This window comes from Phocoena sinus, chromosome 12 (genome assembly GCF_008692025.1).
Source record: "Phocoena sinus isolate mPhoSin1 chromosome 12, mPhoSin1.pri, whole genome shotgun sequence".
Classification (NCBI taxonomy): domain Eukaryota; kingdom Metazoa; phylum Chordata; class Mammalia; order Artiodactyla; family Phocoenidae; genus Phocoena; species Phocoena sinus.
Window position 1 is genome coordinate 40,121,352 of NC_045774.1, and position 14,250 is coordinate 40,135,601.

Sequence of the window (14,250 nt, forward strand, 5' to 3'; positions counted from 1 at the left end):
GATATTTGTTTTTCTCTTTCTGATTTACTTCACTCTGTATGACAGTCTCTAGGTCCATCCACGTCTCTACAAATGACCCAGTTTCGTTCCTTTTTATGCTGAGTAATATTCCATTGTATAAATGTACCACATCTTCTTTATCTGTTCATCTGTCGATGGGCATTTAGGTTGCTTCCATGACCTGGCTATTGTAAATAGTGCTGCAGTGAACACTGGGGTGCATGTGTCTTTTTGAATGATGGTTTTCTCTGGGTATATGCTCAGTGAACTATATACCTTTAGAAAGGAGTAAAACTGAGGACATTTTAAGGCTTTTTAAGAAAACTTATGTTGAAGGATCTGAAATATCAGGCTGTTTTGGGTTTGTTATCAAGTGACAATATGTACCCTGTATTGTTAGAGGCAATGTAACATGGTAGGAAGACTGGCTATGGAATCGTTCTCGAGTTTAACAAATGTATATTGAGTGCCGACTCTGTATCCAGCACTGTTTCAGGTATTGAGGATACTATAGTGAAAAAGACCAAAAAGATCAAAAAGACTAAGTGATTGGAAGGCAGCCATGCAAAGCTCTAGAAGAATAGCATTGCCAGGCAGCAGGAGTGGCAATGGCAAAGGTTCTTAGGCTAGAGTGGGCATGGCATCTTCCACAGATGGGGGAAAAAAGGTCAGCATGACTGAAACCTACATGGCAGAGGGCAGAGTGGTATGAGAGAAAGTTAGATAGGCAGGGGCCAGATCGTGTAAGTCAAACTTTTATATTTTATTCTGAGTAAAGCGGGAAGTCTTTTTGTGGGGTTGAAGTAAGGGAGATAAAGAGGCTTGATCTATAATTTTGAGAAGCTTTGTCTATTGCTAGAGAATGGATGATGGGGTAGAGTAGGATGAGATTAAGAGCAGAGGCAGGGAGACAAGTTAGGATGAATTTAAGTAGTCTAGAGTCGATGATGGTGTCAACTAAGGTTTTAGCAGTGAAGTGGCAATGGGTAGTTAGAGTTACGATATGTGAAACTTGGGAGTTGGCATTGGATGTAGGAAATGAGAGGAAGCAAGGAGTCAAGATTGCCTCCTATTTTTGACTTAAGACAAAATATGGTTGGATAGAACTATTTACCAAGATGGGGAAGTTTGAGGGAGGAGCAGGTTTGGAATAAAAGAATCAAGAATTTTATTTTGGATTTGTTAAGTTTGAGGTGCTTATTAAACATCCAGGGGAAGTGTTGAAAGGATAATTATATATGTTACCTTGGAGATGAAGTGACTGATAAATTTTAGTCATTGATGTATTTAAGAACTAGGTGAGAACACCTCAAGAGAGTATAGACAGTGAAGAGAAGAGGGTCTCTAATGAAGATGGGAATCTGAGTTCTGATTGCTGGGTGACTTGGTTTTCATATTTCTCATACTTCAGAGTCATTGTGAATTGAGGTAGTATGAGGCTTGTTACATAATAATGGCAGCTTTTATTTTTAGGTGGTTATTTAAGGTATTATTTAAATTGCTTTGGCAAGAAAAAGATTCCTTTTCTAAAACAGCTTATGGTGTACTATAAACTTTTTTCTAGATAGAAGTTTTTACTTTAGGAATTCTTCACCTAAGAGGAGACATGGAGAAAGTTTAAGGAGAAGCACAGGGAAGAAAAGGAACAGAAAAGTTCAAGCAGCATCATAGCTATGCTTAGGGTACCATCAGTGCCTTCTTATTTGTTTATGTTGTTTTACCTTTGTTTCATACATCTCAGATTCCTGGGTACAAAAGATTTTTAGCTTTATATCTTTTGAGTCTTATAATGTTCTATATGTTGCATTTGCTCAGCAAATGATAACCTCATATACATGAAAGTACACTGTCCTACTGGGACACTAAGTTCTCATTTAAATGCCTTGGGATACAAAAATTCTAAGTTTACCGCTAAATCAAAATAGATCATCCCCTTCTCTTGTTTCAGAATTTGTTTTGTGCTTGGAGTTATATGAAAAATCATTTATAACAATACTTCTAAAAGTCTACTAAATGAATGAAGGAATTAACGTTCTTTTAATTGTGTTACAGAGTTATAAATTTTGTCAAGGAAAATTACAGTTAATTTTAGACCAGTTGGATTCTGGGCAACCTAAAGAGGTAAGTTTAAAGGAAAACTGTTAAGTTCAGTCAGAGAGATATATATATATAAATAAATAAAATAGATTATAATTAGTAGCAGCTGGAGTATTTCTCTTGAAGATAGTAATTTAATACCATGGCAGTTCTAGACTGATATCCCTGCTAGACTTCCTAGTCTTGAAATGAAAAGTCACAGAGTAAGAGAGGCTCTCCTTAGAGAGTTCTCACAGTTTGTAAGAGGAAATTTTTATTTCTAGTTTCAATTTTCAAGGGATGAATTTATGAGCAGTTTCTCCCAAACTGTTCCTTCACTGTTGCTTTGTATGTGATATTTTAGTGATTTCTTTGAAGAAAATAATCTTCATTTAATCCTCTTTCTACTTCTGGAAAACGTGAGCAACTTTGACACATGTTCATTTATTAGAAAATATTTTTAAAAAGCAATTTTATTGAATTGAGCCTCTTTATATTGTAATAATTGTATAAATTACTGTTTATGAAGTTTTATTTCATTTGAAAGTCAGTCTGTTTCACTTGAAATAGAAAATTATAGGATTTTTGAAGTACCTCAGACATCTGTTATATCTTGCCATTTGGTCTCGTTTTTGAAATACGTTGTTTTTCTTCAACTTTTCATTTTAAATTAAGTGAATAGCTATGATTTACTCCCACTGATTTTTTTTTTTCCTCTCAGCATTTCACATTCTGATTTATTTTCTAGGTTTTAGTAAATGTTTCAACAGATTGGCAATGGGACCTGACTTTATATGATAACAATATTATTGACTTTAAGTGGATTATTTGGAAATCTATACTTGTTCAGAAACCTTTGTTCTACTTCTGCAAATAGTAAATTGTTAATGGAGTTTTGTCCTAAAAATTAACTGAAAAGGAGAAATTTACTTACTGTTTTTAAACTCTCTTCATAGTCCCCCTAATGCCTATCCCAAATAAAATTGTATTTAAGAGTTTTTCATATGAATATATAGACATTTTAAACACATGTATATTCTATTTGTTTCACCTAAAACTTGACACCCTGAAAACTGACACCTTGACACATTCAGAGTGCTTGGTGTCCTAAGGTCTTAGCTCTTTGACTCTTCATTTTTTTTCCCCCCCACTAGGTTTCAGTTATTTCAGCTGAGGAACAACCAAATTTTGAGGAACAGGTTGGAATCAGTGTGTTATTACTCACTAGTTGGAGAGTGAGTGGGGGAGAAGCTTTACTCCACTTACGATTGGAGTAGAGCTATTTGCCACTGCTGTCCCTTGGGTCATACTGTCCTGAGTGAATTCTGATTGAATTTTGAGAAGAATGCTTAATAAGATTTCTGTGAAAATTCAGAAATTCAGTTTTGCATCACATTGCTGAATCACTTTTTTTCCCCTATGTCAGTGGTTAGAAGGTCAGAAAATATGGTGTAGCGGCAAAGAAGTTCAAATTAATTGCTTTGTGAGAATTGTTCATATATCCTAGAATGGGAATGCTTCACCAGGGACATAACTGGGCAGTGTTTTAGAATTAGAGTCCTCAAACTGTAGGACCACCTATGGGGTCTGTTCAAGTGAGGAAAGTCTATGGAGGAGACACTGGAATACCTTATTCTGGTTATTCAGATTTGGCTACCATCCCTTCTCCTCTTCCCCTTAGATGTGTGACCTAGAATCTCCTAATATATTTAGGTTATTTTATGTAAAGCAAAAATTAAAACACTAGTTTCTCTGCTTAACAGTTTAAAAAATGAATTATCAAGAATTGTTTTATAAAAGGGCCTCTGATTTTCAACTGGCTCTTTAGAGCAGTTATCCAGACTCCGCGTTTCAATGTTTGTTAAATATTTGGAGAATTGCTATTATTTTGGTGGCTGAGTATTAATAAAAATTCTTTTAAAAAATTATAGGTGAGATATGAAGCCTTGCAAACGTTATGTTCAGCTCCTCCATCTGATGTACTGAACTGTGAAAATTGGACCACTCTCTGTGAGAAACTGACAGTGTATCTTTCAGATCCTGATCCTGTATTTAGTGTAAGGAAATGCTTACAGAAGTGTTAAGAATTCCTGTCTTTTTTCCTACTATTCTAGGAGCAAATGGAATATAATTTTCTTTAATAGTAGCTCAAATATTTAATAGTAATGCAAATATAATTTCAGCTCCAGCTTTTGAATTGTCAAGATTTTTTTTTTTAAAGGAATTAACTTACTATGTCATGATTAGATTCAAAGTATGGTTGGTCAGTGTCATACTTCATTGCCAAATAATAGACTATGTTAGTTTATGCATTTTGTTTTATCTTGTAAAGGGATATCCAAGTATCTGTGTCAATGTTTTTGAATTAAGAAAAATATTTTAAAAGAAAGAGTGGGCTTCCCTGGTGGTGCAGTGGTTGACAGTCCGCCTGCCAATGCAGGGGACGCGGGTTCGTGCCCCGGTCTGGGAGGATCCCACATGCCGCTGGTCCTGTGAGCCATGGCCGCTGAGCCTGCGCGTCCGGAGCCTGTGCTCCGCAACGGGAGAGGCCACAACAGTGAGAGGCCCGCGTACCAAAAAAAAAAAAAAAAAAAAAAGAAAGAGTGTGTTTTTGAAAGAATTCATGATATATGAAGACTTGAACTTACAATGATTACAATTTATTCTAAAGGATTAATAAGCATTTTCCCTGTGCAGTTAAGTGTTAGAGATTGCTTAACTGCTTAAAAAGAAAAGTTAGAAAACTGTAAAGCTAACACTTTAGAAGATAATTGAGATGAATTATAAAACTAATGTAGAAAATTCCCCAAACTGTAAAGTTAGTCAGTAGAGAGTTATTTTATATATATAAAAAAAATGATTCACATATGACTTCTCAGAAACACTATGTTGAAAAGTAAGATTATATTAAAAAGTGCAGTAATTATATGGGATTAAAAAAAATCCTGACTGTATTCCAGCATCACATTTAACTACAAACTAGGTTTTTTATGTATGTACATATGTATTTATTTTGGCCGCACTGGGTCTTTGTTGTGGCGCATGGGCTTCTCTAGTGCGGCACGCGGGCTTAGATGTGGTATGTGGGAACTTAGTTTGCAGACCAGGGATCGAACCTGGGCCCCCTGCATTGGGAGCACAGAGTCTTAACCACTGGACAACCAGGGAAGTCCCCCAAACTAGGTTTTTTTAAGTGTCTTTTTCTTCATAAATGATGTGTCAGTGAAGAAAAACATTAGCTTTAAAATTGATAAGGTTTTTTTATATAGAATTTTTAAAGGTATTAGTAAAAAAGAAAGTTTTCCAGCTCTTCAACAAATATGCACTGAATACCTACAGTGTACATCATTCTAGTTCAGATGCTGGGAACACTGAGCAAGACAGAAGCCTTTGCCTTCATAGAACTTTAGAAGAGGAGACAGACAGTAAACAGTTAATACAAATAAAAATAAAACTCAGTACCTTTTTACTACTTAAAATTGCTCTTCCATCAATGAAAATATACTGGTAAACAGAAGTGGTTTAGAAACAAGTGGTTTGTTATTTTTATAAGGGGGAAAATGGTGTTTAATTACCCAATACCTGGATGCAGTTCAACCATACTAACCCCAGAGGGTGAGGCAGACTTCTCTAAAAACTCAAGGATTCAGGAACTTCAAAGGGGAAAGATATTTCAGGGTTATCTTTTAACATTTCAAGACATTCTAACAGGAAATTGTAAATTTCCCTTTTAAAGACATAATAGTGGTCTAATAGGTTTCCTTTATTCCTTTTATAAACATGGTAAAGATCTTACTGGGTCAATGTAAGTGGCCTGATTTGTCCATTGTATTCAGCAAGAGTCAGTGTGGATACTTAAGGCAATAAAACTGGAAGATGTTGTCATAGAGGGGAAATGGTAATAAAACCAATCAACTTGAATAGAAAACAAGGCATGGTGTTCTTTTCATCTAGAACTTATGCTTTACCCAAATTCTTGAGTTTGATTCTGTTTTTTCCTTCTCTACTCTAAAGCAGGGGTCCCCAACCCCCAGGAACTGGGCCACCCAGCAGGAGGTGAGCGGCTAATCTTCATCTGCCACTCCCCATGGCTCGCATTATGGCCTTAAGCATCCCCGCCCTCCTGTCTGTGGAAAAATTGTCTTCCACAGAACTGGTCCCTGGTGCCAAAAAGGTTGGGGAACGCTGCTCTAAAGGACTCTTACATGTAACTGAGTGGAGCCTATAGTGTTCGAAAAGTATGACAAATACTTACCAATTGCTGCAAATATGAAAACTTCCCAAAGTATTTAATATCCTGTGTTCAGTACGAACCTCTTGGGTTATTGAAATATATTTTTAGTCACTTGGGTAACCATTGTTTGTAAATGTATTCATCTAATATTTGATATAGTCAAGGTTATTTTTTTCTTCAGAGTAGATCATTTGAGGGAATTTTATTTTTTTAATGGGAAACTGAATCTCACGGTTAGGATCAATCCCATCAAAGTTGGTATAATTAAAATGATAAGCTGTCATTTCTAGGTACCTACGAGTGTCAGGTACTGACTACATCTGTTATCTCATTTAATTCATTTACATTGTGGTAGTTTCTACTTTACATTTTAATAATGTAAAATTTTGGAATATAATATTTTTCTTGGGAATAGGCAAAATTATTGAAGTCCTAACAATCTAATTAATCTTCCTATGTGAGCAATTAAAACAAAAACAAATAGTGGATTTGGAAAGGAGTGGGGTTTTTCGTTTGTTTTGTTTTACATTTAGTACTCCTACTGTTTCTTTGTTTGACTCCTTTACATTGTGTCAAATTGTAACAAATTATATTGTTTCCTTTCTTCACTCCATCTCCCCATGTCTGTATCTGCTATTACCAGATTTTACAACAATATACTGCTGTATTAGATTGACTCTTAGTTTTGGTCGACTTTACTTTTTGCCAACCAACACAAGAATGCGCCGTTTTAATTACATTTCTACTGAAATTTTTGAATGGTCTTGTGTTTATTAAGTTTTTTACTATGTAGAAAACGATTCTTACAAAAATAGATGATGAAAGAATATTGGATACAAATCTTGTTTCATTTCCATAGGACCGGATTTTAAAATTCTATGCACAGACGTTTACACTTTCACCATTACATATGACCAAGGAAATTTATAAAAGCTTAGGTATGTTTATTATATAATTTTTAAAATCTATAAGTTTGTACTTAAGAAAATGGATAGGAAATAACTGTTTCAGAAAGCACTGTGAATGAATGGTATTATAACCTTATTTTTATATTTTCTTTTTAGCTAAATATTTGGAGTTATACTTTCTTTCTAGAGAAAATCATATTCCTACTCTTACAACTGGCATAGATATAACTAATCCTAATGTGATCCACTTACTTAAAAAGGTATTCATTTTTTATAATATGCTTTTATTTCTGTTTAATTCTATATTTAAGAATTCTAACTTCTTGAGAACGGTTATGCACTGTTTTATAGGTTCGTCTTCTAAATGAATATCAGAAAGAGGCTCCAACTTTCTGGATTCGACACCCAGAAAAGTAAGCCCCCTAGTTTATGCCAGTATAAAATTAGGAGTGTTACTGTCCATATACATTTCAAAGAGAGTAGAGACGGTCTTAACTGATTTATGTGGTTGGGAAAGGCTTACTAGTTTATTTTTTAGCTTTTCATGTTTTTTACTTAACTATGTGAATGGCTCTATGCAAGTACCATTTTATACCATTTAATTATCACAACAAGGTAAGAGGCTGTTGTAGCTTCAGGTTCTTTCATTACTGGTCTTTGCTACTTTGGTCAAGTTCCTTGAATGTTCTTTAAACTTTTCCCTTTTTAGTTCTAAGATTTTTAATAAGGTTGTAAGAGTAACTGTGGGTCTAAAAAGGAAAGTTAAATTTGGACAGCCAGTGTTGAAGTAGAACGTACGTTTTTAGAGCAGAGAAAACTGGGGGTGAATTTCACCCCTGCTATTTACTGAAATATTAAAAAATGTTTCTAAAGATTACCTATTACTTTATCATTCCATAAATATAAAATGTCACTATTACATATATATAGCATTTGTTTTTTTCTAAAAATCACTTCTTTCCCAAACTTTAAGGTATATGGAAGAAATTGTGGAGAGTACTTTGTCTTTATTATCAGTTAAACATGATCAAAGCCATCTTGTCTCACAAAAGATTTTGGATCCGATATACTTTCTTGCATTGGTTGATACCAAGGCTGTGTGGTTCAAAAAGTGGATGGTAAGGAAATACGGAATGTTTTACTACCTTTCTTTGTGTATTGCTCTACTGTGTCAAAGAATAGCTGCTGTTTGAATGTTTACTGTGTGCCAAGAGTTCTATCACTTTTACACATGTTAACTCACTTAATTCTTATAACAATCTATGATGTAGGTGGTATTATTATCCCATTTTACAGATGCAGCAACTGAGGGATAGAGAAGTAACTTGCTTAAGATGGTTTACCTATTAGGTGACAGAGTCAGAAAAGGATTTTAATGGTAATTCATTTGAATCTATTAAACTGATGACCTATCCAAAATCATGTCTTAGTTTAAAAGCTATGAATTTTTTTAAGCAGATGTGGTAGAACATAAGGGTTCAATGCTCACTTTTCTCTGGCTTAGAGGTCTGAAAACATCTCTTCATTTGCCACTTAATGAAATTGCAGTTTGTAAAATGTGTCTAATGCCTGAATGCTGGTGACTTCCTGTGGAGTTGATCACTATCTTAGAACTGAAACTAATATAAAAGATTCTTACACTGTTACCTCCCTCATCTGTTGAATAAGAGTGGTCTGTGTCTGGCAGTAGTCATAGCTGTGTTGGCCTGCGTTCTTACATCTTTGTCCCTCTCAACCTGTATTTGTTGCAGTGGGGAAGGATGGGAATGGGACCATGACTTGCCATGCAAACCATGCAAAGCAAAGCAGCAACATGTTCATTTACTGCTGAGCATGATTTGGACATTATCTAGCTGACGGCTTTCTTTCTTTCTTTTTTTTTTTTTTTTTGCCTTTTATCTAGACTGTATAATAATGCCCAGTTAACCAAAACATAATTCTGTTTGGTGCTTAGCATTTACCTGGCCTACATATAGTATATGTTTGATAAATGCTTGCTCAACTTAATTTTACCTGAACCCTTTGTTCCTCACATCTGACATTTGACCTTTTTCTTTTTTATGATTATCAAATTACACCACTATTGTGGACAATATACAAAATATGTAAAAGCACAAGTAGAATTATATTTCTCTAATTCTATAACTCAGAGATAACAGCTATTAAGATTTTGTTTTATGTGGTTGTATGCTTTAAAAAGACCTAAACAGGTGAATTTTAACAAATCATATTCTGTTTATAATTAACTTTTTTTTACTTAACATTTTTATTGTCAGCACTTGATTCTTAAGAGAATGATGCACATTACAGGAAAACTAACCAATGGAAAATTATTAAATCAGCTCCCCAAGTGTGTTCTAGTATTATTAAAATTTATCACATTCTCCTCCACTCATCTAAGGCAGAAGTTGTCAAACTTTACATAAAGGGTCAAGCAGTAAATATTTCTGGCTTTGTGGGCTGTTCTGTTTCTGTTGCAACTACTCAGTTCTCAGTAGCCCAGAAGCATCCATAGGTAATATATAAATGAATGGATGTGACTGTGTTACAATAAAACATTGTTTGCCATATCAGGGGGCAGCTGAATTTGGCCTGAGGGTTGTGGTATGTCAACTCCAGTCTAAGGGATGTACTGTGAGGCTTTCGTTTTAGAACATGATCAGTAGTTTAATTGTAAGTCAATATGTTTCTCTTACTAAACCTGAAAAAAAGATTAATGGTTTTTTAAAACATTTTAAGCTACAAGGGTTAAAACACACAGGGTTTTGATTAACCCTCAATTAACCCAAACCCCACTTAATTAAATTCTATTCCCCAGAATTTTGATAGATTTTTAGACTATTATTTAATTTTTTAAAGTAAAATAAACTACATTGAAGGCTAATGATATCGAACATAAGTAATATTCATGTAAATTTTCCCCTTTGTACAATGCATAAAAATCATATTTTAATCTCATCCATGTTTAGTTCTAAGGAGAGAGTTTTTTGGCACTTCGAATCATTTTTAAAACATGACTGGCAGAGAATGATTAAGATACTGTCCCTTCAGAGCATTTCAACCTTGGCAGATTTCTGCATGTGTAAACAGTACAGTACCCTCTTCGTTGTGAGAGTTGTGATTCCTCCCCCGACCCCCCTCACCCTCACTTCTTAATCTTTACTTTAGGCTCTGTCATACACTGGTAGTCAGACATGGGTTTTTTTTTGGTTTTAAAGTAATTTAGCATGGTAACTGGACACAACTGAGGGGTAGATTGTTTTCTATTGGTCTGTCAGTAAATGCTCCAGTTTTTAATATAATTTTCATTCTTATGACTGCTATGCTCATAATCCATTGTACTTAGAAAAACGTGTTTTACCCTGATTACAATAATTTAAACTAAGTTATTGTGTAATTTATGTTAAAGAAATGTTACAGGAAAAATAGATTTTGAATGGTATAGCTTGAATATTAAATACCATTTTACTCCTAATTTTAGCATGCATATTACAGCAGAACTGCAGTACTAAGACTTATTGAAAAGAAATATAAATTTCTGGTAAGTCTATATTTCTGTTCTTATCTTGAGAAATATTATCAGAAAAAGATATATGATGTAATAACTTGAATGTGCAAAGTTGAGTGATTAATTAATATCGGATAATGAAGCAGTCCCCCTTTTATGTGACTTTTAAACTACCATTCTGTGAACATAAAAGGATAAAAGTAGGGGCTTCCCTGGTGGCGCAGTGGTTGAGAGTCCGCCTGCCGATGCAGGGGACACGGGTTCGTGCCCCGGTCTGGGAGGATCCCACATGCCGCGGAGCGGCTGGGCCCGTGAGCCATGGCCGCTGAGCCTGCGCGTCCGGAGCCTGTCCTCCACAACGGGAGAGGCCACAACAGTGAGAGGCCCGCGTAACGCATAAAAAAAAAAAAAGGATAAAAGTAGAGACTTAAAACACTGTCAGGATAACAGTTAGGAAATATATAACTTCATAGTAAATTGGGCTGGTAACTAGCTATTTTGGGATAAGCCATATTAAGTATTGGGTTGGCCATAAAGTTCGCTCGGGTTTTTCTGTAACATTATGGAAAAACCCAAATGAACTTTTTGGCCAACCCAATATTATCATATAGTTTAATTCAGATCAGTTGTTTGTAAGGGAGTTTGTTCTATAAAATTTACCCATGCTTTTAACTGAAAGTTGCATGATAAAATTCAGAATGGTAAATGCTTTTGTACTTGCAAAAATTGATTCAAGTTACACTAAATATAAACTAATACTGTAAAATATTCATAAAATTTTCTGCATTTACTGTTATTAGTAGAACAACATGTTGGGCACTGAAAGGAACTGAAATCAGCAAGTCTAGCAATTAATAGACAAACATGAAGATTGTGAAATTAAAGTTATACTAATATGACTTTGAGATAATAAATACGTTCTATGTAGTTAGGTAGAATCTTGAGTTGAGGAGTGAGGTAAAGGGAACGATTCCTAGAACTGTGAATTTTAGGAAGACTGCAGTAGAACATAAATTGAAAGGAGAATAATAATTGTTTTGTGTTTGAGAATTAGGCTTCAGAAAGGAGAAGAGGGAGATGTTGAATATTAGGATGGGAATTTATTTGTAGAGGTAATAGGTATTTAAAAATCCTTAGAGAAACTGAAAGTCTTTCCACATTTCTCTCATTCCCATTTTAACTGGAAATTTGTTGCTGCCATATGAGCCTAGAGTGATCTTGCTAGAAGAGAAAAAGGAGAAAAAGCCAAGAACAATTTTTTTCCTCTTATGGTTTGACATACAAATAACTGTTGGTATGACATAGGCCCTAGTGGACGTATTTCAAATGTTTCTTGTAGATTAACTCTTAAAATCCATTCCTTATTTGGAAAGTGAATTATACTATAATCAATTCTTAGCCTACAAATAGTTACTTCATTATCAACTTCAATATTCTATCAACTTGTTCAAATATTTCATGTTCATAATTAATCAAACTTGCATGAGATTTCATCTTAAACCTCATTTTCTCTTAAAGCTTTCCTAAATTTACCAAAATATCAAGAGATTTTTTTTAATGGGGTGTGTGTGTGTATGTGTGTGTGTGTGTATATATATAATTTTAAAAGTAAACCCAACTTTTGAAAAGAAACATTGGGGAAAATGGATGCCATGTGTGTTTGTTCCCATTTTCCTTTCAGAATTGAAGATCAAATTTTGTATATCTTAAAAAAAAAAAAATTTGTATATCTGCAGTGGGAACTTTGGACCACTCCATGGATTTGTCTTTGGGATCTGGGATCTTCCCAGGCCAGGGCTCAAACCCATGTCCCCTGCATTGCCAGACATATTCTTTATGACTGTGCCACTAGGGAAGTCCCTAAATTGATTCTTTAATTTTAATTAATTTAAATTTAAAAGTAATATGGGTTAGTGGCTACCCTTTTGTGCAGTTTGTTCTGTCTGTGGCATATATGACATTTTCAGTAGGTAGCATTGGGCAACAAATAATTTGTGTATGTGCTATCAGTTTTTTAAAGCAATATCTGTACTGATTGAAACGCATTTTGGCTATCAGCATAACTATTATTTTTAACAATTTGAATCTTTGGTCCAGTTTACCCTTAAGGGAATGACTTCTGAAATGGCTTTATTATGTAGTACGTTTCCTATTTTTCTTGCCCTCTTAAAGTCATTTAAAAAAAATATTGACAGCTAGGTTATTTAAATTCTCCCTACCTTACTGTTTTTTATATTTCCCCCACCCCGCCTCACCAATCTTAGGGGTTAACAGTTAAGTGAGCTGGCTAGTACATATTTCCTAGTGCAGGAGAATAAGTATGAAATAAAATACTGAATTTTACAGCAAATTTGTCTTTCCTAAGGTTTAGGATACTCGCTTTTTATACCCTCAACTTGACTCTTTAATATTTAAATTTACCTACTGTAGATCTTTTTTTTTTTTTTTTTTTTTTTGCGGTACGCGGGCCTCTCACTGTTGTGGCCTCTCCCGTTGCGGAGCACAGGCTCCAGATACGCAGGCTCAGCAGCCGTGGCTCATGGGCCCAGCCGCTCTGCGGCATGTGGGATCTTCCCAGACCAGGCCACGAACCCGTGTCCCCTGCATCGGCAGGCGGACTCTCAACCACTGCGCCACCAGGGAAGCCCTAGATCTGCTTTTAGCTCCTGCAATTTAAAGGGGTTATTATATCATGTGATTGTCTCTCTTCTAAGATGTATCTTTTTCTGTGATTGTTACCCCTTCTCAAATAAAAGATAGAACGTGTAAGAAGTAACAGGAAGGAGTAGAAGGAACAGAAGTGGGTTTAAGTGGGTAGTGAAGATAAAGGTGAGTAGAACTGAGTGCAAGGAAGAATGGGTCTTTGAAGGTTTGAGTGGAAGTAAAGTAAAGAGTGAGAAAGATTATCTTGGAGATGGTACTTTGAGTTCTCAGAGAAGCTATTTGTTCTTTTGTCTTCTAATTCTTTAGAGCCTCTCAAGTATATTTGTCACATCAAAAGTTCTCCATAATGGCAGTTTTTCAAAGTAATTTTTTTGTTTCTATTTATCAATTTATGTGTAAGAATTAGGATCTTAAGACTAAGTTCATCTAGGAAGTAGTTCTGTCAAGGAGGTTGCACCTTAGATAAACTCATGACAAACGTGAAACAGATCACTATACTTTTGGGCAAAAGTGTGTGCTTATGAATGGTGTCTCAGGTTCTGACTAAGCAGAAGCTAGGGAGGGGCTGTGTGATTGGTGACATGATGATCATTGATTCCCCTCTTTCAAGAATTGACAAGTCAGGGAGTGTCCTCATGAAATTTTTGTAGAAGTCCCAAGGCAGTTTGACCAGTTGCCTTTGCATGAGTTTGTTGCTGGTAGCCACTCATCTCAGGGCTGGCTTGGATTGGATTGACTGGATTAGAGACTTTTTGGACTGTGCCTCCTTTTGTTTCCTATGAACACTCCTTTATATATTCAGTAGATGCAAGCTAAACCAAAAGAAGACAGGAGTTCAGAGTCTACAAATAACAACAAAA

At 35.1% G+C, this 14,250-nt stretch overlaps 1 protein-coding gene across 3 annotated transcripts in view; it reads left to right on the plus strand.

The window, feature by feature from the left end:
* The window catches only part of TBC1D32 (TBC1 domain family member 32), a 209,463-nt gene that overhangs the window by 33,451 nt on the left and 161,762 nt on the right, over positions 1 to 14,250 (plus strand). For all 3 annotated transcript variants that reach the window (XM_032651612.1, XM_032651613.1, XM_032651614.1), the window contains exons 5-11: positions 2,053 to 2,121; positions 4,008 to 4,133; positions 7,170 to 7,248; positions 7,375 to 7,478; positions 7,570 to 7,631; positions 8,192 to 8,336; positions 10,700 to 10,759. In XM_032651612.1, coding sequence (XP_032507503.1) covers positions 2,053 to 2,121; positions 4,008 to 4,133; positions 7,170 to 7,248; positions 7,375 to 7,478; positions 7,570 to 7,631; positions 8,192 to 8,336; positions 10,700 to 10,759 — 645 coding nt within the window. The remainder of the gene's footprint in view (positions 1 to 2,052; positions 2,122 to 4,007; positions 4,134 to 7,169; positions 7,249 to 7,374; positions 7,479 to 7,569; positions 7,632 to 8,191; positions 8,337 to 10,699; positions 10,760 to 14,250) is intronic.